The sequence below is a fragment of the Eublepharis macularius genome, chromosome 5 (assembly GCF_028583425.1).
Source record: "Eublepharis macularius isolate TG4126 chromosome 5, MPM_Emac_v1.0, whole genome shotgun sequence".
In the NCBI taxonomy this organism is placed as follows: Eukaryota; Metazoa; Chordata; class Lepidosauria; order Squamata; family Eublepharidae; genus Eublepharis; species Eublepharis macularius.
Window position 1 is genome coordinate 143,449,985 of NC_072794.1, and position 27,087 is coordinate 143,477,071.

The 27,087-nt window shown below is 42.7% G+C and overlaps 1 protein-coding gene across 1 annotated transcript in view; it reads left to right on the forward strand.

Annotated features, from left to right (window-relative positions):
- Positions 1-27,087, forward strand: part of KCNS1 (potassium voltage-gated channel modifier subfamily S member 1) — a 73,794-nt gene that overhangs the window by 11,438 nt on the left and 35,269 nt on the right. The window contains exon 2 of the mRNA XM_054980440.1: positions 21,752-21,867. Within this exon, the coding sequence (XP_054836415.1) occupies positions 21,752-21,867 (116 nt within the window). The remainder of the gene's footprint in view (positions 1-21,751; positions 21,868-27,087) is intronic.

A 27,087-nucleotide genomic window follows, 5' to 3' on the forward strand; every position in this document is an offset into this window, starting at 1 on the left:
GATGCAAAGGAGAGAGGCGGAATGCAACTGCCCAATCTGAGACTTTACCATGATGCAATCTGCCTAGTTTGGCTAAAAGAGTGGATGACATTAAAGAATAAGAAACTATTAGCCCTAGAGGGATATAAAAAATTTTTTGGATGGCACGCATACCTATGGCATGACAAAGTAAAGGTCAACTCGATGTTCCTGCATCATTTTGTAAGGAGAAGTCTATTTACAATCTGGAAGAAGTATAGAACTTACTTACAAGAAGGAACCCCCTTGTGGGTGGTTCCATATGAGGTGATAGATCCGAGAGCTGTGGATAATGAACAACAATGTTTAACGTATAAAGAAATAACTAAGATTGAAGTATCTAAACTTAGAATAAAGACGCAAGAGGAACTATCACCTAACTATGACTGGTTTCAGTATAGACAGATTAGAGACTTATACAACTCAGACTTTGCAAAAGGGGGCATACGAACAGAGAACTCGGAACTAGAGCAGACCCTTCTTAAAGAAGACAAGAAAAGAATATCCAAGGTATACCAAGTATTGCTGAAATGGTATACTGAGGATGAGATAGTTAAAACACAGATGGTGAAATGGGCTATAAATTTCAATAAAGAAATAACAATGGAGGCATGGGAATACTTGTGGAAAACTACAATGAAGACAACGACATGTATTAATATTAAAGAGAACATTTTCAAAATGATCTATCGTTGGTACATGACACCAAAGAAGATTGCGCTAGGGAATTTGAATACTTCTAATAAATGCTGGAAATGTAAGAAACATGAGGGCTCCCTCTATCATATGTGGTGGTCGTGTGAGGTAGCTAGGCAGTTCTGGGGGGAAATAATAAGAGAAATGAGTGAAATTTTACAGTTTCAAATAAATAAGAACCCAGAACTCCTGCTGCTAAACTTGGGAATGGAGGGAATTCCAGCCCATCATAGGACGTTGATTTTTTATATGACTGCAGCAGCTAGACTTTTGTATGCGCAGAAATGGAAAGTACAAGAAGTACCAACTATTGAAGATTGGATCTACAAATTGCTGTATATGGCTGAAATGGACAAGATGACAAGAAAACTGAGAGATCTGGACTCAGGGCAGTTCAATACAGACTGGGAGAAGCTGAAACAATACCTGGAGAAGAAATGGGAGGTGGGAGGAAAACTGTGGCAGTTTGAGAACTACTGAAATATAATAAAAGTATAAAAGAGAGGGGTGACTTTACCGGGGGAGGAAGAGAAATGTGAATTTATAAGCAGTTAGATTAATTGATTGAGATATATATAGATATGTATAGGTCAACTGATAGAGAATAATTAATGATAAGGTTTAAACATGAGGATTGACTAACAAGATTTATATGCACCAAACTGAATGTATAGAAGAGTTAAATTGATTGAGTATCTGAGGAGTTATATAGAATTACCATAAAAAGTTGAAATGAGTAATATATAGAGAACAAATCAAATTGTTTGATTTAAATGTGGGAAATTTTTATGGTTTATGATATATAGGTTTATATAGAATTATTCAAAACTGGAAAATGGGATAAATTGTTTATCTAAAGACGTATAGTTTGGGTGTATAATAATTAAAGGAGTTAATGATGTACTGCTTAATATAATGGAGAATGTATATCTGTTTTAGACAGAGGAATTTAATAGAAGTAAGGGAAAAGGGACAGAGGGTGGGAAAGCTGTTGGAAGTCAACAAAAGGGGGGGAAAGGGAGGGGGTTAGAAACGAAAAATTAGGGGAAAATTGATTGTAATGTAAAAATAAAAATGTTCTAACCCAATAAAAAATTTTTCAAAAAAAAAAAAAAAAAAAACATCTTCAATAAACCTAATAAAGGTAAAGGCAGTCCCTTGTGCAAGCACCGAGTCATTACTGACCCATAGGGGGACGTTATATTCTTGGCAGACTTTTTACGGGGTGGTTTGCCATTGCCTTCCCCAGTCATCTACACTTTACCCCCAGGAAACTGGGTACTCATTTTACCAACCTCGGAAGAATGGAAGGTTGAGTCAACCTTGAGCTGGCTACCTGAACCCAGCTTCTGCCAGGATCGAACTCAGGTCGTGAGCAGAGCTTGGGCTGCAGTACTGCAGCTTATCACTCTGCGCCACGGAGCTCTTAAACCTAATATACCTCCTAGATTTCTATTTTTAAAAAAAGATTCAAGGAAAATTTATCTAGATCTTCTCCAAATATGTAATTGTCACCATTTAAAAGAAGAATATATTTTCCTAAAAAGAATTTATTAAAAGCATTCAAACAATAGTATCTTATTATTATTAATCCCCAAAAGTCTTTGCTGTTAGATTCAAATGTTATCATATCGTGTATTTCAGTGATTGACTGAAAAGTTTTTTAAAATGAGGCTTGTAATCTGCCTAGGCTTGCCCCCCCCCCCCGCGGCCCCACCTACTTGGCTGGGAGTGGGGAGGTACAGAGGTGGAGAGAAGTGTGTGCAGTGCTCCCCCACTCCCCCACACTGGAGCTACGCACTGAAGCCAAGTGCTGCAAAAACTGCCCCTCTGGAGGCAGTGTTTACTGAGCTCCACTTCAGCATGCTCAACGACTCCACTGTCATGCTCATTTTCCAACGTGACAGAAGTGGAACTCAGTGAAAACAGCCTCCAAGGGGCAGTTTTCACAAAACTCAGCTTCAGCGTGCACCATGAGTTCTCCATTGTACCAGAAAATGATGGGGGAGCACTGGACTGCACTCATGTCATGAGTGCACATGGGAGGTGGCTATTCCACTATCCCATCTGAACCCCTGCTTTGGCCCCAGGGGCCCTGGCAACCCTAAATCTGCCTTGAGAGCCAGCTTGGTGTAAGAGCAGCAGGACTCTAATCTGGAGAACCTATTCATCTGCAGGACCTATTACAGTTCCTGTAAAATGGAAATTTTCCGCCAGGCCTTTGGCTGAGGACCAGCGGGTGTCCCTTCTTATCCTATCTAAGATCGCTGCCTCTTCTATGACTGCCCTCGGCTATGCGTTCTACCCACAGCTACTTATACAGGTCTTTTATTAGTATCCAAAGTCGCCTATGTATAATGTCGCCGGAGTATTTTAATATAAGTTTTAAAGTGTGTTTTTAAAGGACTATTAATTTATTGTGTTTTAATGATGATGTGAGCCACCCTGAGCCCATTCGTGGGGAGGGTGGGATATAAGTTAAATAAAATAAATAAATAAACAAACCGTATTTGATTCCCCACTCCTCTTCTTGAAGCCAGCAGGGTGACACAGGGTGGGTCAGTCTCAGCTCTCTCCGAGCTCTCTCATCCTCACCCACTTCACAGGGTGATTGTCATGAGGATAATAACATACTTTGTAAACCACTCTGAGTGGGCATTAAGCTGTCCTGAAGAGCTGTATATAAATCAAAAGTTATTATTATTATTAATCCCCCAAAATGTGATATAAATCTGCACAAGGAAATGGACACCTTCTGCATAAATCAATTGGTATATCATAAATCCTACCAAGTTTATGTAGAGTTATGTACCAGCCAAATAATATTCTGGAAAAAATGTCTTTACACCTACAGATTTTTTTTTTTAGTACTCCTTCCCAAATCCATTGCCAAGTTTTTAAATTAGTGGTTTTTGTCTTGTGTATGTCTTACGTATTTCCTTTTTTTTTTTCTACCTTGATTATCAGGGAGAAGAGATTGTAGTTCTGCTGCTTAAGAGTTGGTTTTACAGATTTACTTCCCACTGTATTTCTACATTTTCTTTTTATGCTTCTACAGTTTTATATTTCCATATTAAAACTGTATTTTATGGTCATTTTCATATGTTGTCAGCCCTTCAACAAACCCCCTATCTAGTTGAAAGAGGGAAGATGTTTAAAATAATAATCTCATCATCTTTATTGCATTAGCAAAAAGCCATAGCAACAATACAAAGGGAAATTAAATGTCCACCAAGATCATTTTAAAAATAAAATAAATTTTCTGGGCATTTTCACAGAAAAGATTAAGATACAAAGTCATCATTTAAATATCTAATAATAAAAAACTATATAATCCAAAGGCCAGTGACCCAGAGTAGAGCAATTACTGATCAACCATGCTTGGATCAGCATGCCTTATTGTCTTTTTTTCCTTTACGATGGTGATGGCAAACATTGCCATTTGGAGAGTAATGGATTTGTTCCTATCTGCCAATAATAAAATTAATTTCTTCTGGTCTGACCTTCCTGCTAGATAAGATATAATGGTCCTCAGATATCTGCTCCGCTCAGCCACAAATCTTGGACACACTGAAATATGACATGGGACAAATCCTCAATGGACCTATAATCACATGAGCATACTCTTTCACTATATGGAATCCCATTAAAGCGGCCTTCCAAGACTGTGAGTGGTAGAATATCTTGGCGTCTTAGTGAAGGCCTTTCTGCATTTATAAGGGGAGAAAGATGTAACTTCCTATAAAGTTAGGTTGTTCTCAAGGTGCCTACTAGTCTGGCATCAAGTTTGAGCACTCTGGTCTAACCAGAGATCATTTCGTAGAATAAGAGTAGTACAAACTCATTAGTATAATTAGCATATGCCATGCCCCTTGATTGGGCCGAAATGGCCAGGATTTGGCTGCTGCCAGACGGGGGAGTGTTCCCCCACCTGGCAGTGGCTCGATCAGGGCCATTTTGGCCCCAATCCAGGCCGAAACGGGCCCAAAATGGCTCAAAATGGCCATTTTGGGCCCGTTTTGGCCTGGATTGTGGCCAAAACAGCTGGGATCAGGTCAGCACCAGGCAGGGAAGGGTTCCCCTGCCCGGTACCAACCGGATCTGGGCTGTTTTGGCCCCAATCCGGGCCATTTTGGCCCCAATTGAGGCTGAAAAGGCCCAAAATGGCCAAAAGTCAGGTGGGCAGGGCCACCTGACTGTTGGGGGAACTGCTGGAACAGCATTCCAGTGCGTTTCCCCTCCAAATGAGCCCTGGGTCTAACAATCTTTGCTTTACTAAGAGTTTGGCTGCATAGAATTCAAGGGTCCTCAAATATTCTTCTGAGAACTCTAGGCTAGCCATCTCAATACAAAGCAGCACCAATTAATAAACAATTCCTGCCATTGGTTCTATCAGCATGCACACACTTGAGAATCTTCTTCTGGTACTGTAGGCCATATGCCTAAAGAGACAAAACCTAAGATAATTCCCCAGTCATCTCCTTTCAAGCTCAAATCCCCATAGGAAGATCAGAAACTTGCCCCTAAAGGGATTATGCAGGACAAAACAATAAATACCTCTCACAATAAAAGTCCTACAGGAGTTATTGCCAGAAATTACCACTCATAATAATGGGTGTTTGTCCTTCTAAAGAGCTTTGTATATAGTTCTAGTTACCTTCACTCCCATTAGAAAGCTCAGTATGTTTATACCAACTCTCAGCAGGCTAAAAAGGGAACGCTTATAACAGAAACAAATTATGACCAATAAATAAATAATCTTGAAGTTTGCGCAGAGAAGGGCATTTCTATATTTGACTTAGCAAATTCCATACTTAAAAAAGCAACTTCTCGGCAAGTTCTTCCTTTCACAGAACTCAGTTTGAAGCTCCAAACAGACAAGAAGAAGGGACTAAACCCAACAGCATTGTATGCTTAATTACAACTGAGCAAGGCCCCAGTTCAGATAGAACCACATGTGGGGAGTCTAACTCGTTCACCACTGCATAGTTTTATGAATCACAGCTGGGCCCCTTGCACTGTTAGAGAGAACAAAGATGGCAAAATATGGGACCCGTCTTTGTTCCTTTAAAATGTTTAATAACAGCATAAGAAGAATGGCATCAGAAAAAATGCAGGGGGGGGAGTTAATGCCCCTCTCTTCTCTCCAAATGGCCACAACCACAGCTTTCTTTAAGAGACAGAGAGTCATCGTCTCTGTCAAATCTAGCTCAGCTCTTGCAGGAAAATCATGTGTTTACTGGAACGTGTCTTTTATCTTGCCATTCCACCAAGGACCTCAGAGTTGAATGCATATTTCCCCCCTTTTCTATTTAACGTTCACCACAACCCTAGGTGGAGAGAGAGTGAGCAAAGTAGCCCAATGTCACCTAGTGGTGGAGTGAGGAGTTGAACTTATGTCTGTCTCCAGTCCCAGTCCAACACTGTAACCTCAAGACTAGATCTCGATGCAGCTGCTTTCATTGCTGAATACCAACATGCCTAATTTGACAAGACACTGGGAATACCACAAGCAAGTTTTCCAAACATGTTAGCTCAAGCAAGCTGAGATCATTAGATCTCAGAAGCCAAGCAGGGGCAGCCTTGGTTAGTAATTGGATGGGAGACTTCCAATGAAGACCAGAGTTGCAGAGGCAGGCAATGGCAACACCCCTGTTAGTCTCTTGCCTTGAAAATTCCAGCAGGGGTGGCCATAAGACGGCTACAACTTGATGTCACATTCCACCAGCTGTGAATTTTTAAAACCCACCCTTCCTCCAAGAAGCTCTATCCTCAGACAACTCTGTGAGATAGTTTTGACTGAGAGAGCATGATTGGCCCAGGATCACCCAGTAAATTTCATGGTAAGTGGGAATTTGAAAATGGGTTTCTTCAGTCCTAGCCCCACACTCTCACAGCTACACCAAACTGGTATAAATAGCAGCCGTATAGAGTCTGATCTGGAACAACACCAAAGTAAACCCTTCCCCCAGCATCATTGTCCTAGCTTGAAATGGCTTAGCGAGCTTCTGTTTGCCATGTTGAAGGGAATGTTCAGGCAGTATGAGGGAATCTGTATGTTTCCTAAAGAGGCAAAAAAGCAGATTTGTAAGGATATTTCAGGCTGGGGAAATAGCATGTATGGGAAGACCCTCCCCAGGGATTAACTCTGCATGGCTCCAATTTACAAAGAAAAATACGGAGGAGAATGATGAAGGCTGCTTTGGGTCCCCACTTCCCACTTAGGAGAAAAGCAGGGTATAAATGAAATAAAGCAACAACAAAAAAAAAACCGCTTGGAAGCTCTGATCACACAACTCCCAGAAACACATCCAGTTAGCCTCATGACAATGAGTAGCCAGTCTAACCATTGACCCGTTTGTCTTCTGTCAAAGAAAACATGGGCCATTTTCACACAGCTAAAACCTCCAGAAATTCGTGCAAAACTCATGGCACAACGGTGTTTTCATAGTGCAATTTCCCATTTAATGGCACAATTTCTGATGTCATCGTGCCATTAAACAGGAAATTGCACTATGAAGATGCTGCCCCGTTGCAAGTTTTGCACGATTTTCCAAAGGCATTAACTGGCATGTGAAAACGGCCCTGGTATGTTCTTGAGTATGTATATGCTACAGCGTAAAAGGGTTAGTAGGGATGCTGCTGTAACACTTCACAAACAAGTCATATTGTCAGTCATAAACAACAACATGGTAATCTCACTGGCAGCTTCCCTGACAATCAAGTTTTCACTGTTGTAAAAGTCCAGCCCACAATCACAGAGACAAAGGACCAGCTGTAGCTATAAGACAAGTCTGTCAGCAACAGTTTGATAGCTTCATTCAGGAAAGCAATAGGCAGTTTAATGTGTCTATCACTCTACAAGCTGATGTCTCAAAAGCTTTTAAAGACAGGTCAAAAACAACATTTCAGTAGTATAAACAGTTTTTAAAATCTGAAACATGTCAATAGCTCATTTCTGACCCATCAAGAATTGTATTTCAAAACTTTGAGGGGCAATGTCAATTTTTAAGTTGAATATTTTTATTAAAATTAGGCTGTTAAAAATACAGAGGATTTTGAGCTAGTTTCTCTCTCTCTCTCTCTCTCTCTCTCTCTCTCTCTCTCTCTCTCTCACACACACACACACACACACACACACACACACAGATCTATCACTGCATATGCATATGTATGTTGTTTTGATAATAAAGATAGTAGTGATTGTCTCCAAATAAACCAATCATTGCTTTGAAGTATTTCTATATTTTATTGAGTGTAGTTTGTAGCACTCAGAAGCCTGGTTCAAAATAGGTTGTCTGCTGGTGAAAAAGAAAGGAAGAGGTTCACTTTGACCAACAAAAAAAGAGTGCTGATGATTGTGGGACTTGCATGGATTAAAACTATATGAGAGTGGGAGATATAATGAAGGCAATTGGGTAAGATTGTGTGGAAAAGCTGACTGGATCTAGCCCAAAATTAAAACCCCACTTTCCTTTCATGACCATTCTAGGCATACTGGTGGTGATTCCTTTTTGACAAGTAACTACAGGAGGGTCTCTGCATAATATCATAAGATATTTTCACCCCTCACATTGTAAGGCTATTCCAGATAGTCAACAGTTTCAGTTTTTGCCTCAAAACTAGCAATTGGGTGAAATAGATTGTGTGAAGCTATTCTCCTTTTCCTCCCAGTACTGATAGCGCTGTTACTTTCCTTGGCTGCTTCTTCCTCTTCCTCATTTAATCACATGGGTGATTCCATCCAGTTGGGTTTACCCAACTGAATGAATGGAACAGTGCATAACATGTAATATGAAGTGAAAATTAGGTTACCTGTCACCAGTAGAAGCCCTGACCTGGCTAGCTGATCTCATCAGATCTCAGAAGCTAAGCAGGGTCGGCCTTGGTTAGTAATTGGAAGGGAGACCTCCAACAAAGACCAAGGTTGCAGAGGCAAGAAATGGCAAACCACTACTGATAGTCTCTTGCCACGAAAACCCTGCTGGGGGTCGTCATAAGTCAGCTATGACTTGAGGGTACCACATATACACACACCAGAAGAGAAAATCATGTGGGTCAATACAACCAATCAGATTTGACTATATAATGTCAATGGGGACAAATGAGAGAAGAGGGCAAGCAGTTAGGAAGAATAAACAAACCTTTCCCACAAGGACGACAAAATCACCAAAAAAGGAAGGCACCGCTTGAACATATTGATTTTAAAAAAATGTGTTCTGAAGTAGTCCTATTTATGGGCATGACCCTTGGAAAGAACATTTCTTCCCTCTTGTGTGTGTGTGGGGGGGTGGATGTTTGAAAAGTAAAGGAGAAAATACATGTTGACCAGTTAATATAATTTCAAGCAGAAATAAGAAATAGGTACAAATGCTGTGAATTAATTTCTACATGTATTCAAGAGCTATAATATTATGCCTAAAATAATTCCATTGTAACATTCCACGGTTTCCTTTCTTTCTTTCTTTCTTTCTTTCTTTCTTTCTTTCTTTCTTTCTTTCTTTCTTTCCTTCCATCACCCAGTGGATTCAGTGTTGTAGCGTATGTGTTTTCTCTCCATGGGAAATGACCAAACCCCAAAGGGAGGGCAGGGAAATCCCATGAATTTGGGATGGTTGAAACACAGCTCTGAGTTTCAGCGCAAGGAACTCTTCAAACAAACCTGACTGAAATGTCAGTCTGTGCTCTAGCTGATTCCAGGTGCATCACCGTGCCAAAGAGCTACACCCTTCCACTGCCATCCCAGAGCCGATGGAGAAAAGAGTTTCAATGCAAACTCCCAGGAAGGGCACTGTGCCATTGGACAGTGGAGTAGACAACGGATTGCAGCAACACATTGTGGGATTGCCTCACTCCTGGCCAGGCCAATCTACCACCCCTTTTTTTTCATTTGCAGGCTTTATGTGGATTTCCAAGAGACATGGAGCAACCACCAGGAATGCCTGGGTGATCATACACAGAAGGCATCTTTCCATAGTCTTGTTCAGCCATCAACCATTGAAAAAGTGAGTTTCACAACTTTGGAGCATCCGCAAAGAGTGCCTATGTGAGCATGTGCAGGTGGCGCCTTCCCAAACTCCTGGCTGAACAGCAGAGGACACAGCACAATGCAAGATCAGGTTGTAACTGAAATCATGTTACTGCCTGGCAGGCTGACAGCATAGTCCATTAAGCACAACTTGAATGCAGTGCAGTAATGAAAATGGCACAAGGCAGCAACTAGAGAGTTTGCACAAATTGAAAATGGTATCCATTCAAAGCAACTGATTAGTTTACTCAGCACCGAAAAGCAGTGAAGTCAAACGGAACAGTGAAACAAGAGGAAGGCATGAGGTCAAGATGCAATTAGTGCTCTTTTGGGGTAGCTCCCCTTTCTGAATAAATGCTGCTCATGTAACATGGCAGAAACAATAAAGGCAAATACAGAATTTGTCTTTGGAACTTGGGAACCGAAGGATGCTCTTGCACTAGACTTTTAGTTCTCCTGGACACTCTCACTCTCTTGGATTCATCCTAGCGGCCCTAAAAGAGCTTGAAAGAGTTTTTTCTGTTTGTTTATTCATTCATGGATTGGGGCACATAACAAAAGCAAAAACAAACATATCTGAAAATATTTAATCACATTCATAGAACTTTCTTTGGCCTTTAAAAAACAGCACAAACAGTGAAGTCCTATGTTGCTTCAAAAAATGCTCAAGCATGGATTCTGGTCAGTATGTGGCTGGAGGGTGCAGCTGCCAAGAACTCCGATCTGTGCATCAATGTCCTCTAACCCTGACAGACAGAAGTATTATAAAGATGCCTTCAATAATTACTCATCATATTTCAATCCTGCCCTTCCTCCAGAGAACTAAGGGCAGCATACCTGTTTCTTCTTCCTCACCTCTCCTTTTTATCCTTATAACAATCCTGTGAGGTAAGTTAGGCTGAGAAAGAGAGAGTGATTGGCCCAAAGTCAACCAGTGAGTGTCAAGGCGGAGTAAGGATTTGAACCCACATTTTACTGCTCTAACTACTGCACCACAGTGGCTCTCAAAGAAGTGGCTTCATTGATCTCTGATATGGGACAAATGGGAGGAGGCAGGCAGTGTCTTTGGAGGGGGTGCTTGAATATGGAAGTTGCACCTGTTGAACCTTTATGCCATCCAGGACCAACTTACTTGCATTGAACTTTCAGGACTAGCTCCCTGTGTCTGCACTGCAGTGCTGATGCTTTGGTCTTGAGCTTGTGGCTGTTCCAAGCCTTTCCATGCAATGAATCCATAAGAATTTTGTGCAGGGCATCCCAAATGCCTTTACATTCTGATTCCCCTGCCCAGCCAGCCTTTCTACTAGAACCAGCTGGGTGAGGATATACAGGAAATAGAATCCTGCAGATGCATTAACAACATTCTTTAACCACCACCCCCAGACTTAGCAGCTACATCACTGAAGATGGTGCCAGCAGCCATTGTACAGGTAATTGAAAACTACGGGAAATAAGATGCTGTTGTTGCTGGAGAGAGAGAGCACACGCCAAGCTCTCTGCTGAGTTCAGAGCTAGGATCGTGCCATGGGAAAAAAGATAAGGCCTGCCTTGATTATGGGAGTATCAACATCTGGAATGGAAAGCTTGCTTGGTCTCTCCCCTCCCCAGGAGCCTCCATGCCTGCAAGGCAGCTCTGATAAAGCTGATTCCAGCAGGAGCGCAGGTCCTTTTATGGTGCTCCCACCAAAGCTTGTTTTGTTTTCTAAAACTGAAGCCTGTGACTGAGGCAATCCCATCTGAACAGTCATGCAACACAAAGTAAGATTAGCAAGAGCATGGCCCTTGCTGAAGGATGCTGGCAGCCTCTGAGGCACTGAACTTTGCAGACTGAAGCTGGCAGTGCTAAGTATCAACACTGGCCCTACATACCCCCATAAAAATCCTTGGTGTCTGTTCTGCCTCGCCTAGTATGAATATGCTAGTATGACCCAATGCACAGAACAGCACGGGGCGGGGTGGAGGTGGGGGTCAAATTATCTGAGAACAAGGATGAGATATTGCTGACATTTGCATCTCTAAACTGGGTGCTGAACTTTAGAGAATGCAGGCTCAGGTGGCTGAACCACTGATAGCCTGGATTGTTTCCATTCTCTCCCCTGCCTCTGTTTTCCATTTGGGAATATTTGGGTTCTTCACAGTGCAACCCTAAGCAGATTTACACCCAATGAGTAAACTCTACAAGTACCAAACCTCATCCCCTAGCTGCTATTTACATTTTTAAGAGAAGCGTGTGGTAGATTAACAACAGCAATAACAATAATATCAATGATAATAATAATCACCCTTTTGGGCAACTTAATGCCACACTCAGAGTGGTTTACAAAGAGAGCTCTGAGAGGGCTGTGACTGATCCAAGGTCACTCATCTGGCTTCACATGGAAGAGTGGGGAATCAAACCTGGCTCTCCAGATTAGAGTCCTGCTGCTCTTAACCACTACACAAAACTGGCTCTCAGGCACTTCCTAATATCTCTGAATCTTAGCTGGCTGGCTCTAGGTGTGAAAGTAACTTAAATTTCTTACCAGTCAGGGAGCTTGGAGCAAAAGATCAGAGGTACCATTTTGGCCATTTTCTTATTGGTCCTTTGAATTAGCCCTTTGTAGATGAGCCAATATTATTATCATCCACATACTGCTGATGCAGGGTTGAGGCTCAAATACAGTGCCTGCTGGGGGCAGGAGATCTCCCATCCCTCCCTGAGGCCTTTGCCCACCAGCACTCCAGTGGCCACTGAAAGAAAAAAAATTGTAAGAAGTGTCTGTGAGTGATGTTGTGAGCGACATTATGCCTCTTAAGTTTCCAGCAGTTCCAAGAGGACTGATGTTGCTTCTGGGTTTCCCTGGAGATGATGTTATGGCTTCAGTGATAGACAATTGTCCCTTCCCATGGCTCCACTCCACCTGGTGTCCTGCCAGTTGCCAGGCCAAGCATGACAACCTTACTTGCCTAAGACTGTCGAGTAAATTTGTGGGTCAAGTGAAATATGAATCAACAAACCTAGGCTCGCAGATGGTCAACAACTATATCACATAAGCTCAACCAACTAAGAATTCTTTTTCTTCCTTCTGAAAATGTTGATCCTTATGATTTTTTAAAAAAAACTAACTTTATTACCACTGTGGCGAAACGGGGCCTTTCCTCCCACTGGTAGACCTCGCTCTTCCTACCCCTCCCTTTTAGCCTCTGGCCAGGCACCTGAAGAGGCTGTCTCCCTTTCCTGTCTCCAGGTAGTTGCTGCCACCACTGTCCCTGTATGGGGTCCTGGTTAGGCGGGACAGCCTCCTAACCTCCCTCCTCTGCTAGTGGGCCCAAACAGTTGGGGGACTATGTGGAACAGAAGAGCTTTCTTCCTTCATACATTCCAAAACTCATTTATTTAACTTCTAACTATACACAGGCAAATATACAGTGAATGGAAGGAATAATAAAACAGAAACGGAAACCCCTACTCTATCTCCCTCATGCCCTAATTAGATGTTGTGTAGGGCAGGCCCAATCCTTTGATACCTGGGGTTACATTAGATCTACATCTCCCCTCAGAGCCATCTCTCCCTCCACTCTTCAACCACCAACTGTCAACTTCCAACTCCCCTCCACCAACTGACTCACTCTCCCTCCAATCACGTTCTACTCCATAACTGGCCCCTCCCCTCTGCACCCCATAGAAAGTTAACTCCACAAAGCAAAAGGGTGTTTCTCCACAACCACGATCCAGTTAAAAGATGTCTTGCCATCCAGTCTTTATTAGATGGCCTGGAGCTTCTGAATGAGCTCATTGATGGCCAGCTCATTTTCTTTGGTAAAACAATAGATTCCTCTTCAGAAATGTATAAATGGATGCAGAACAAGCGGAGAACTCCTCTGCAACATCATCTCAATGTCTCCATACTGTTTGAACAGCCCAAACATTAGTCAGCCCAGCCAATGAGGTTTTGCAATTGATTCTATGGCACTCATTGAAGGCTCTGGTTTCATTTCAGCTGCCTTTCGTTTCCTGTCTATTTAGGCTTGTGGGCTATTTACTTATTCATGATAATTACTCTTTGCCACTTCCAAGTCTCAAGGTCACCTAGTCAAGGCTTCAGGCTTGTCCAGATAACTTTTTTAAGCACTAATATGTCTTAGCGTTTTTTCTCTCCCGTTATTCACCACTGAGGTACCCTCTTGTCTCTCAAGTTTCCAAGTTCCAGCAAAAGAGGACAATCCACCATTTTGGACCAACTCTGAAACAAGGGCGTTTCAAGCATCTTTCCTTGATGAGGGAGGTCAAATTGCTTGGCATCTGACCTGGTTGCCATGCAAAGTTTCCCTTTTTAGCTACAACAGCATGAGTCTTGGAGGGTGGGGGTATTTTCTCATCTGCCCATTGTTTTGTTTCACTCCTTATTGTCAAGGCCACCCATTTCACTGCAACTAGAGCTTATTTCAGCCTAGGATTTCATCAGGGCTACAAAACAGAAAGTGGAAGAATGGACATAGAGAGCATAGCCTGGCTGAGTGTGGCAACTGATGGGAAGGCTGGGGGCAGGGACAAGGGGGCATGCATGTGACATGAGCAACCTGGAATTGACAAAGAGTAGCTCTAGGAATCACTGGAAACTCTATGGTAAAGCCACAGAGTTTCTGGCAATTCCTAGAGCTATCCTATTTCAATTCTGAGTTGTACCCAGAACTGACATAGCAGGATTGGCAATGTTGCTGCTTTTAATGTTATTTTTCTCGTGCATGCTCAGAATAGCAGGAGTCAATAGAACTTGCTGGCAGGAGGTCTCCCACCATATCAGGAGGCCTGGCAAGCAGAAATGAGATGTGGGAGATGGAATTTCACTTCTATGCCTGTCAAAAGAGAAACCCAATGGTAAGGGAAAGAGGTGGAAAGGAGAGCAATAGATGAAATAAACAGAAAACCAGTGACACCTTAAAGATGAACAACATTTATTCACCTTAAAAACGAACAATTTTTCAAGCATTAGCTTTTGTAAGTCACTCACTTCTCCAGATGCTATGAAGACAAAATCATATCCCACATTTATCAAGAGATAATTACCAAAGAGGGCCAGGGAAGAGTTGGGGCAGAGAGACGCTTAGTGTGAATCCTGTCATAAGTCTTTCAGGTTTAGGGTTAGGGTGATTCTCTGCGTAAGAGACTGGAACTGACTGCATTGTTACACATAATGGATGATGAGGGGGTCAGAGGTTTCAGCCTCTCGCTCAAAAGTGTAATCAAATAGGATAAAAACAATTAATTGAAGCATAAGAAACTTAATTAGTATCAGTAAAAGCTTATATGACACGTGTTAGGAAGAGCCAGTTAAGGTTTCTAAAAAGGGAATTCTGTTGAGGTAACAGATATTATAGCAGTAAGTTTCAATGCTTTCCCATCATGGCCTGCAATATTGCCCAGGCAAAGTGGATGAACATCAGCTTCAAGACTCCCAATGATTTTTCCATTTCTTTCCAACTGGAGAAGATGGCCCAGAAGGAACCCTGGTAGGTGCCTGTCCCAGCCAGCTGGGGAACAAGCAGAGCAATCTCCGGGCATTGTTTCTCCTGAGATTGTTCAAGAATTAGAACTAAGGAATATCCTGCTGACCCTGAAGATGTTCTCAGCCTAGTGACCTGAGAGCTCTAAATAAATATCTAAACACATCTATTTAAGGGTAGTTCTCTGTTCATTTCTTTGGTCTTTATAGGTCCTTGGGGGCTTACCCTGGTCGTAAGGCTTCAGCAGTTTGAAGAATTCCTCAGGACAACTGGATTTCATTTCCTATATCTTAACAATGGCATTTTTTAAAAGTTCATGTATCAATGAAGTTGGCTAGTGCAGCTATTCTGAGTATCCCATGGTAAAAAGAATAGGATTAAAGGAATGTTTTTTACTCGGTTGCTCCCCCCGTAAATTTTTGGTGAAGATGTAGACTTTATCACCTACTTTCAGGTTCCAGGGGGCAGAGCGTTTTCGATCTGCTTGTTTCTTATAGTCCTCTTTGGCTTTATCCAGGGTTCTTTTGATCACTTCCCACTGGTTAGTTAATTTAGTCCACCATTCAGTCAAATCCCCCCCCTTTGCTCTCATCCAGAGTGCATACGAATGGCATGGCCTTGCCCTCAAACCCTTGAGCAATTTTGAAGGGGGAGGCTCCCATGGAGCTGTGTATACTGTTATTGTAAAAATATTCAGCAAAAACTAGAAAGTCCGCCCATTCACTCTGCTGATAATTGATGTAGCTCCTTAGGAATTGTTCCATCACCTGATTAACACTTTTTGTTTGACCGTCAGTCTCAGGATAATGAATGGAGCTTAACCCTTGCTCTATCCCCGCCACTTGCAACAATTCCTTCCAGAACTGGCCACGAACTGTGTCCCTCAATCGGAGCTCACCTTATCAGGACACGAATGCAAACATACCACATGTTGCATGAATAAAGTGGCCAACTTCTTGGCTGAAGATAGTTTGGCATATGGTATGAAGTGGGCTTGTTTCAAGAATAAATCCACCACCACCAAAATCACAGTCTTTCCCTTAGAGGAAAATGAATTATGAAATCCATGGACACGGTAGCCCACGGCTGAGCCAAAGTCTCAAGAGGCTGCAACAAACTCGGAGGCTTCACTCCCCTTTTTTTCCCCATTAAACACACTTGGCAGGTGGACACATATTGTGATGCATCTTGCCTCATTTTGGGCCACCAAAATTGTCTTTGCACTAGGTGTAAGGTTTTCAGGTATCCAAAATGCCCAGCCAATTTAGCAACATGACAACTTTTCAGCACCTCTCCTCTTAGGCTGGCAGGAACATATAGTTTCCCTTGCCTATACCAGCCCCCATGCTTGCACTGTTCCAGTTCATCCTTGGGCATTTCCTCCCCCTCCTTTTCCACCTCAGTTTTCACTTTTCCTCCCACTCTGTGAGAGCAGGCTGCAGTGCCTTGGTTTTCGCCTGTCACCTAGTGACAACCGCCCCTCCCAGCTGGGCGGGTGAGAACATAGTGTCCTCCTCCTTTTGAATGTCATGTTGGGGGAAGCGTGTCTTACTAGTGTGATTTCCCAGCACGATCCCCTTTAATGGCATGATGATGTCAGAAAACGCACTATTAAAAGGGATCGTGCCAGGAAATCATGCTAGGAAGATGCTGCATGCCATGAGTTTGGCACAATTTTCTGGAGGGTTGGAGCATGTGAAAATAGCCCATCTCTGATAGTCTCTTTCCTTGAAAGACCCAGCACGGGATGCCATAAGTCAGCTCTGAGTTGACAACACTTTTCACCTCTAGGATAACAGCATAATTCCCATTGTCCAGTTATTTATTTTATTATTTTAGTATATTTTTTTATTCTGCCTTTCTTTTAAGAAGCTCAAGGTGGCTTACTTTGTTCTCTGTTCCTCCCTTTTATCCTCAGAACATCTTTGTGAGGTAGGTTAGGCTGAGAGACAGTATCCAAGATCACTCCACAAGCTTCATGGTAGACTGGGGACTTGAACCTACCTCTCTCAGATCCTAGTCCATTATAAGTCCTAATATTTATTTGTTAAGTTATTGAATTCAAAATTTGCACTGCCTGTACCATTGCTTGAAAAAGATTCCATCTTAGCAAACTTTAGCTTGATCTTGTACCCACCCCCATTTTCATCTCACACCAGCACCTTAGGAAAAATACCTTCCTCTGTAAGATCAATGTTGATTAGAACTACTTTTGGAACACATGGAAGAAGAGTTGGAAGGAAAGATTCTAATGATTATAAGAGAGAAACTCAAAATGAGACTGAAATCAAAGATCAGAAAGAGGATATTAAATAGCATAAGAATATACGTGAGCCTATTCAACAGGAAATGAAAAGCAAGAAAAATCTATAGTTACAGTGAAAGAATTAATTAAGATTCAGGGAAGGAATTAATTCATTGAGGAAATGTAGCAGGAATTATATCAAATCCATAGTATGCTGGAGAAGGTAGAAAATGACCACAGGCTGCTGAAATGGTTAATAGTAATAGCTGATGCGCTATTTAGTGTTTGTATTGAAACAGATACTCCATTTGGGATTCCTTCAAAATACACAAGAGAATGTAAATTTTCAGGCTGTGATAAAAATAATCATGGTGAATTTCCTCATGGAAGATAGTTTCAGGTGGGTAGCCGAGTTGGTCTGTAGTTGAAGAGCAAGATATGGGTCGTGTAGCACCTTAAATACCAACTAGAGTTCCACGGTATGAGGTTTTGAGAATCACAGCTTTCTTCATCAGATACGAGGAGCAAAAAAAGCTTTCTCCACTCGTCATATTTGATTAAGGGAGTTCTGAGTCTCAAAAGCTCATACCCTGGAAATCTAGTTGGTCATTAAGGTGCTACTGGAGCTTGCTATTCAGAGGAAGGAGAATATCTTGCTATTCAGAGGAAGGAGATTCAGTAACGAGCAGATATCATACTTCTTCACGGTGGCTGATTTGGTGGCCATAATATTACAGAGACTAAAGGAATAAATTTTTTTGACAAAAACTGAGGAGAAAAATCTCTTCCTCAAGCCAGGAAACATGCTGGGTGACCTGAGGCCACTGTCCCTCTCTTAACCTAACCTACCTCACAGTATTGTCACAAGAACAAAATGGGGAGCAGAGGAGAATATGTGCAGGAATGGTGAAATTGAAACATCATTTCCATAATGATAAATCTTAATGGGGTTCCTCTGCCTCAAGTTTTGCTTACATCTTTATTTGCAAGCCCAATTAATGTTTTAAGAAATAAAATTAAAGGAGTGAAAATATGAGGAAGGCAGTGAAAATGTTTTTTTTTTTAATTTACCAAACCAAATGAGAGAGAAGAAAGCCCTCTTTGCATATCAGTCTCCTGTTTGCAAAGGATCATCTAGTGTTTCTATACGAGCAGGACACACACAGCTTGATCTTCCTCTGACAACTCAGGTGCCTTTCACAGCCATAGATGGTACCAATATCAGCATTGCTTGTGAGAGAGCCTGTGCATCTGTGCACATGCATGCAAACATTTCTTATACTCGGTTAGAGGCTTCTAGATTCTTCTACACAGATTGATAAATTCCTGGAGATTTGGGGGTGGAGCCTGGGGAGGGAGGGACCTCCACAGGTAAAATGCCATAGAATCCATTTTCCATAGCAGTCATTTTCTCCAGGGGAAGTGATTTCTGTGGAGTTCAGTTTTAACCCAGGGAGATCTCCAGGCCCCACCATATATATGTGGGAATTACCATGCACCTGGAAACATTGCTCTGGAGAGACTAAACAACAGATAAAACCTGGACTGTTAATATTCCACATATTGGCACTCAATGACACAATCTGTTCAGTCTTTGGAATTAGCCGGCTGATACTTCATTATGTTTGTGTATGTTATGTTTAATGAAAGGGCATCAAAGCTATAGTTCACCTAGGGCAGCAAAAACTCTTGGGCTGGCCCTGCACATTCTGATTGGAATTTCCGCCCTACCCTCAGCTGCTTCATATCTCAAAATGGAAAAAAGACAGGCACAGAATGGGCACCTCTTTTTCCCTCTCTCCTGAGACTTAAAGCAGTGTAGGAGAAGAACGTTTCTTATCAGAGGAATGGTATAGTGGCGAAGAGCTATGCACATCTCATTCCGCTGCACCACATCCCCAGCCCATATCAGAGACTACCTACAGCTGCTCTTAAGGCTAAATTCATGGCTGCTGTGAGCCACCACTGCCCATCATAAGACAGAGAGACATGTTCACATAGGCAGGAACAAGAGAACACTTGCTACGTTTTCAAGTGAGGTAAAGGATGATGGATTCCTAGAGAGGCTTCTAGCAGTTGCTGAAGCATGCGATTACAGACATTGTGCTAGGTGGAGGCAAAATGGGACAGGAGGGTTGTCTGGCTTCCCAGTCCCCAGAGCCACATCTGCCCACAGAACTTTAACACACACACCCACTCACCCCTCCTTCTTGATGGTTCTGGCCAAATTACAAGACTGGAGATACAATCCCAGATTCCCCCGCTTCATTTGTAGCTTGGCCCTAAAACCCCCACAGACAGTGCAAGGCTAAGCAGAGTTACTCCAGTCTAAGCCCAGTCCAGTCTATTCCACCAGCCTTAGGTACAGTAACTCCGCTTAGAATTGCACCGACAATCTGGAACAAGACTCTTGGAGAAGACTTCCAAACGTTACAACTGATTCAAATGGAAAAATCGCTATATCTGGAATAATTGCAGTCAATAGCTAAAAGAGAAGCAGAGAAGTTACTAAAAAGCAGCTGTAATTATAAGGAGGAGGAGGAGGAGGAGAGGAGGAGGAGGAGGAGGAAGCGTGGTAAGCATGATCAGCCCCTGACTCAGAATAGATACTTCATCTATATATTTACCTCTTGGAGCAGGATAATTAAATTCAGAGGCAGATGTTTCTAGCTGAGCTAAACTTTTGCTCGCACCCAGGAAGCTGCAGTCTCCTGCAGTGGCAAACCCAAGAGACCAGATGACTACATGGGGAAGACTCACTCAATATGCTGCAGGTGGTGCCCAGAGAAGAAATGCAGTATCCCATCTTTCTAGAGGGAGTTCATATCACTGCAAACCACAGCTGGGCACCAATGAATTTACTTCATGACTTGAGAAGAAAAAATGAGAGGATGCAAAAGATGAGACCCATGAAAATCTCACAGGTGAATGGGAAGGAATTGAGCTTAGAGAACTACATCATCTGAAACAAATTCTCCCATCCCTCACTGCCACTTCTATACAGTGCAGAAGGGTAGTCCTGCTTGCATCTTTTAGTGAGGAGAATTAGGCCTGCAGAAGCCATGCCAAAGAGCAACTTCTGGCCATGAGAGAAGCCTCCCTTGCCACTGCAAATAATGTTTTTGGAGAGGAACCAGCCTCGGGGGCACGTCCTCTGAGCTCCACTCCCTCGACTTCTTCAGACCCCCAAATCAGGGCTACTTGCTTTTCTTCAGTGTGCCAGCCCAAGTTGGTTGAGGGCTGGTCTCTATATATCACTCTCCACACGTGCCTGGGGTGGTTCCTGGCTGGCCCAGTTCGTTTTGGATGTCTGGCTTGCAGGCCGCAGGAGGAAGGCTAGCAAAGAGGAATGCTGGCTTCTTCTCCCTCACCAGTTACCTCCTCCAGCATCTATTTTACACACACATTACTGAGAAGAAGAAGATCCCAGAAGGTACGTGCAGCAGCATGAGAGCAATTCATTCATTTATTTATCTAGTTCATTTATACCCTGCCTTTCTCCCCAATGGAAACCCAAAGCAGCTTACATTCCTCTCTCCTCAGTTTTATCATCACAACAACCCCTTGAGGTAGGTTAGGATGAGAGTGTGTGACTGGCACAAGGCCACCCAGTAAATATCCATGGCAGAGTGGGGATTTGAACCTGGGTCTGCCAGATCGTAATCCTACACTTTATCCACTACACCTTACTGGCTCCCATGCACATGCATGTCTAAAGGCAAAACTCCTCTTGGGCAAGATGCATGGGAGAATTGTTCCAGAGCCCTGGAAGGCAAGCCTCAGTTGGATGACTATTCAGGTTTGTGCAGGGCACTGCTGCTGAGGGGCTTGTGTTGAACTAAGACCAACAAGACCCATGTTCAAATCCTCACTTTGCTATGAAGCTTGCTCAGTAACCTTGGGCCAGTCAGTCTAACCTTTCGTGCAGGGTTGTTGTGAGGATAAAATAAGGAAGTTAGAACCAAATGCATTGCTTTGAGGTCTGTGGAGGAATGGCAGGATTCAAGCATACTGGAGAGAAAGAACAAATACAGAGATGGTTTCTCCTGCATGACTTCAATAAACAGAAATAGCTTCCAGTTTTGTGTTTCCAAGCCGTGTTCATTGTGATGCAAAGCATTGCCCAGATGTCACATATTGAGTAGACCTAGCTTCTTACGGTAAGTATCAGGTCACCTCATCACTGGCTGGAAAAGGGCACTGAAGCGGGCAAGGCTGGGTGCACCATGGCGTGACTCATTCTGTTCTTTGTGATGACTGCTTCTGTTTCTACGCCTCAGTGCCGGAGTAGAGAGAAAACGGCAGCAGGACGTCTCATCTCCCATCAGGCAAAGAATTCTATATTGGTGAATGTGGGTTTCCCCAAGAAACTTCCCTCGGCGCTGGAAGGAGGGAGGTAAAGGGAGACACCCGAGTACAACAGGGAAAAAGAGGAGGGCTTGCGGATAAAGAAAAGGCAAGATGTTTTCAGCTGACCTGCTTTTGTACTTGATTTTATCTCTGCGTCAGCATGAGTGGGTTCAGAAGTCATGTTCAATACCCATAGCTATGTTCCTTTCTAAAACGCAAAGTGGCATCTGAGTTAATCAAATGAGAAGAGAGATTCTTGAAGGAGAACAGAACATGCTTGGTTTGTTTTTATATTCTGGGTCCATTTTAATGCAACCTTTTTTTCTCCAGGGGGGGATCCCTTGTTCAATTAACATCCACAGCCATTCTAACAGGGCTTTTTTTCAGCAGGAACATGGTGGAACAGAGTTCCAGCACCTCTTGAAAATGGTCACATGGCTGGTGGCCCCGCCCCCTGATCTCCAGACAGAGGGGAGTTTTGATTGCCCTCCGCGCTGCCAAGCAGCGCTGTCTGGAGATCCGGGGGCTGGGCCACTGGCTATGTGACCATTTTCGCTGAGGGCAATTTAAACTTTAAAAAACTCCCCCCTTGTTCCAACTGACCCAAAGTGACGTCATTGTGCAGTTTTGAGTTCCACCACTGAGTTCCACCACCTCTTTTCCCAGAAAAAAAGCCCTGCTAACCACAATATTTTGCACCTCCTCCTGATATCTACATGTCAGACAAAACTGTTTCCTTTTGCTATGCTGAGCAGGATGGTGTTTTTTTTAAAAAAATGGTCATCTTTAACAAAATCTATTTAACTACATCTGTGCTCTGGATCAATAAACTATAGATCCAGATTGGCTGATTTAACTGATAGCACCATGCTTTAAAAAGAAGTTTGTTGATCCTGGAGCAAAGGTGGGTTCTAAATCACTACGAATTCTAGCAAGTAATGACCAGATCTGGACTGCCCATTTCAGGGAAATTTCCAGGTTGGCCACTGCCCTGCAGGACAGCAGAGGGGCAAGTGGGCCGAAGCTCCAGCAACTCTGCTGGTATCGCAGGGGCAACTTGGGTCAGATCCTTCCATGGCAATAATAATCAGAGTCAGTTTACCAGTTGATTCCTCCCACACTGCTGCCTCTTTGCAGGAAGAAGCAATGGGTGAACTAATAGCCACTCTTGGCACCACTGAACTGAACAGCCCTCACGGCACTGACTTGTAGGGCTGCAGGAGCCCTAGCCTTGGTTTGCCATTTGGCCGTTTGATTCCAATTACAGATTGATGAGACACACAACCAGAAAGACTGGAAACTTAATTCCAGAATATAACAGCAATGAAGAGCTTTCTGTGAGTGTAGTTACCGTGTGAAGGGATCCATGGCCTGCTGCAATAATTTACATCACAGCACACACCATATGAGATAATAACATTGACCACTGAGGAAGTCCCTTAGGCTGAAACACATGTAGTCTTCTTGTGTTGGTCATTTGGCATGTTTATCAACTGTGTTTGGAGAATGTTACAGCTTATCTAAAGCTTTCCTATGTAGCCTGACATTCAGGCCCTTCATTTTTAATTTTATTACTGTGTAAGCTGTATAATAAATATTTATTTTGAATGTATTTTAATGGTTGTCGCTAGACCCTTGTAGCATCTACGGTTTGGTTTGCCACTGAGCCATTTTAACTTTGCAGTCCACTCTTGGCAATTGTTGATAGAGCTGCTAAGAGGTGGCTCTACGAATCAGGAAGTGCCCTGTCCCAAGCACTGTTTTTGTGTTACTTCATTAATGTACAAGAGAGGCAGTGTTTAGTAGTGGTTAGAGTGTCAAATCAAGATTTTGGAGACCAAGATCCAAATCTCCATTCTGCTATGGAAGTTTGCTGGGTGGCCTTGAGCTAGTCACACTCTCTCAGCCTAATCTACTTCACTGGGTTACTCTGAGGATAAAATGGAGAAGGGGATAATGTTGTATGCTACTTTGGGTTCCTTTGGGGGAGAAAAGTAGGGCATAAATGAAGTAAATAAACAAACAAATTTCATTCTTGGAGTGAAATTTCAGGGGGAAACCATTGTTGAGATAATAATACAACCTCACAGGATTGTGGTAAAGATTGCAATAATATATTGCATATGAAGTATCCTGAGTGCTGGAAAAGCAAGCACTAAACAAATGGTAGTTATTATGATTTAGATTTGCCAACTTTTGGAACTCGCCTGCATCGCAGTATCTTAACAGAAACTTGATATGCAATTAATGTGCAGTCTGATGTCAGGTGCAATTAGCAAGCGATGCTTTTCAGTGCGGAGATGTGATGAGAGGTACACCTCCCCATATGCGCACTCTTTTAACTCATCACTAAAGAGCCACCACTGGATTAAAGACCTGATCTGGAATGAGTCCTTTAAATGTCATTCATCAGCTTCCTGTGGAGTAAATCTTTCTGATAAAATTACCGTGTGAAAAAAATATAGTAGTCTTAGCTTGTGAGATAAAGTTATAGACTAAAATGCATTCAGGATGCTGCCTCTTCTCATTTCCCTGAACGGCAGAGAAATCCCCAAATTCTAATTTATCTACGTAATATTGCTTCAAGTGTCTCCTCTTAGTTAAATTTACATGCCTTTCCTTCCTTGCCTCCAAGCTGCTGATCCATCCATTCTTAATTGCCATCAAAATAAATAACTTTTGCATGATCTCACAAGACCTTCTTCTGAGGTCTCTCTTGACATCTTCCCTGTTGCCTACTCCTACAACGGCTAAGAAGAAACATGCCCTGGTGCTTCCCTGTTACTAAGAGCCACTTTAGCTGGTTTCCCCTGAATTTGTGGGGAAAGGAATAAATAATAGGGGGACACAGGATGTCATGCAATGCACTCTTTTGGCATGCCTATTTTTAAGTGCATGATCTGACCAACTTTTCAGCCAGCCTTTATAGCCATACCTTTCATAGTGGCTTCATGTACAAACATTAGGAGGCAAAAATGTTTAATTCCAGGCTTTTGTAAACTGCTGTTAAAGATATGGCCCAGGGTAGTCTAATTTTGTGAGATCTTGGCTGCTAAGCAGCATTGGCCCTGGTTAGTACTTGGATGGGAGGCCACCAAGGAAATCCAGGTAAAGTTTCTTCCCCGCCTGCCCTGCATAGGCAAGCAATGGCAATCTACCTCTGTTGTCTTTTGTCTTGAAAACCCCATGGAGTCAGCATAAGTCAGCTGTGACTTCACAATATTTTCCATCACTAAAGGCACTAAGGCAGACAAGGTTTTTCTTTTAGATCAGACGACAACTGTAGTGCATGATCACATGAGAACCCTAACAATGTATACAAGAATGCTGCCTCTGCATTAAAATTAATAATAATATAACAACAACAGCGTGCTTATATGTTGCCCTTCTGGATAGATGAATGTCCCACTCAGAGCGGTGAACCAAGTCATTGGGGGTTTTTTTTGTTTGTTTAGAAGAAATTAGAGCTTGTTTGACAACACAGTGCTAATTTAAAACAGCTTTGAATGGGAAAAGGCAGGAAGGAAGCTTCGGTGTTGCTGGTTTACTTTTTGCCAGGGTGGCCTTAAGCTGTGCATGTTAATAAGGTCTTGCACTGGGGCAGGGCTGGAGGGTAGGGAAGAGTGCTATCACCAGCTGGAAAAAAAATCCATTTCCTTATGGAAGCACTGGACAATCTATTCTAGTGTAGCTATTACCAGTCCATGCTGTTAACTAGACAAGCCATTCTTCTTTGCAAGGTGGCAGTTGCCTTTGGAAGAAGTTATAGATCACTCCCTTTTGCGGTAGCACAAATAGAGCAGTATTAATAATAATAACTGTGCTTTTATGCTGCTCTTTTAGATAGATTAGTGCCCCACTCAGAGCAGTGAACAAAGTCAGTATTGTTATTATCCCCATAACACAGCGGTGGGTGGGGCTGAGAGGAGAGGCTTACCCAAAGATCTCTGTTGAGCTCATGGCGGTAGTGGGATTTGAACCAGCAAAGTGCTGATTCACAGCCCAACCACTTAACCGCTATGGTGCAGCAGTTCTGTGCCAGTACCGTCTAAATTCTGTCCCCCCAAAACCCTATGCATCAGGAATCCCCATTCTGCAACCAGTATAAATTATGCAAATACGTATAGTTTCTCTTATTTTTCATAATTGTACTTTTGCCAGTCATGAGGATAATATGAAAAGTTGCGTAGGGCACTGAAGCCCCACTGCCAACTATTCTGAAATGTCAGCAAGCGCTGCCGGCACGGATATCTTTGAAGCCACAGGGGCTCGGCAAGTTACTTTCAAACAAACTGAAACTGAGATTCTAAGCAAAGTGAATATCGAGGACTTGTTTTCATGAAGTTGTAGAATTACTATGTGCACCCAGCCTTGCCTCATACAGCAAAACTAGGAGCAGGAAGAAGAATTGCCTAATGCCATTTCAGTAGCAGTGAAAGGAAGCGAGACACCACTTTTCTTTACAAAATGAAAGCTAGGAATTCAAAGAAGCATTACAATGATAGTTCCAGAGGAGTTGGCCGTGTTAGTCTGGACTGTAGTCGCAAAATAGTAAAGAGTCCAGTAGCACCTTTAGCAACTGCTAGTGTTTTAAAAATTCCTGAAAGAGCCCTCTCTCTGGTAATGGGGGAGGGAGAACTCAAGTGGTTTCCGTGAGAATGTGCCTGTGTTAAAAACGGATTGCGCTGCACTGCACCGTTGGGAAGGGATATCGCAAAGCAATCTGAAACTGCAGCCTCCTGTTTGCAACCAGTGACCAGGACACAAGCCAGTCCAGCAGGTGGTCACCCATCCGTACGCTGGACCCAACCTGGCCATCAGTGCAAAAGGGCCACTAAAAAAACATGTTATGTATTTATTTATTTATGCTCCACTTTTCTTCCCAATGGTGGTTCTTTCTCCTTCCCTCTATGTTATCCTCACAACAACCTTGTTAAGTAAGTGAGGCTGAGAAAGAGAGACTGGCCTAACAAAATTTGTGGGCGGATATGAGTTTTTGTTACTCATGAAAGCTCACACCCTACCACAAATTTTGTTAGTCTTATAGGTGTGACTAGATTCTTGCTCTTTTCTACTGCTGCAAACAGACTAACATGGCTACCTGTCTTGGCCCAGGGTCATCGCACAAACTTCCATGGAAGACCTGAGATTCAAACCTGAATCTCTTCTAACCACTAAACCACGCTGGCTGTAATTATTTAAAGGAAGAAACAGAAGGAAAGTATCTCAAGATGCTTTGGAAGATTAAAGGTAAAAACTGAGTTTG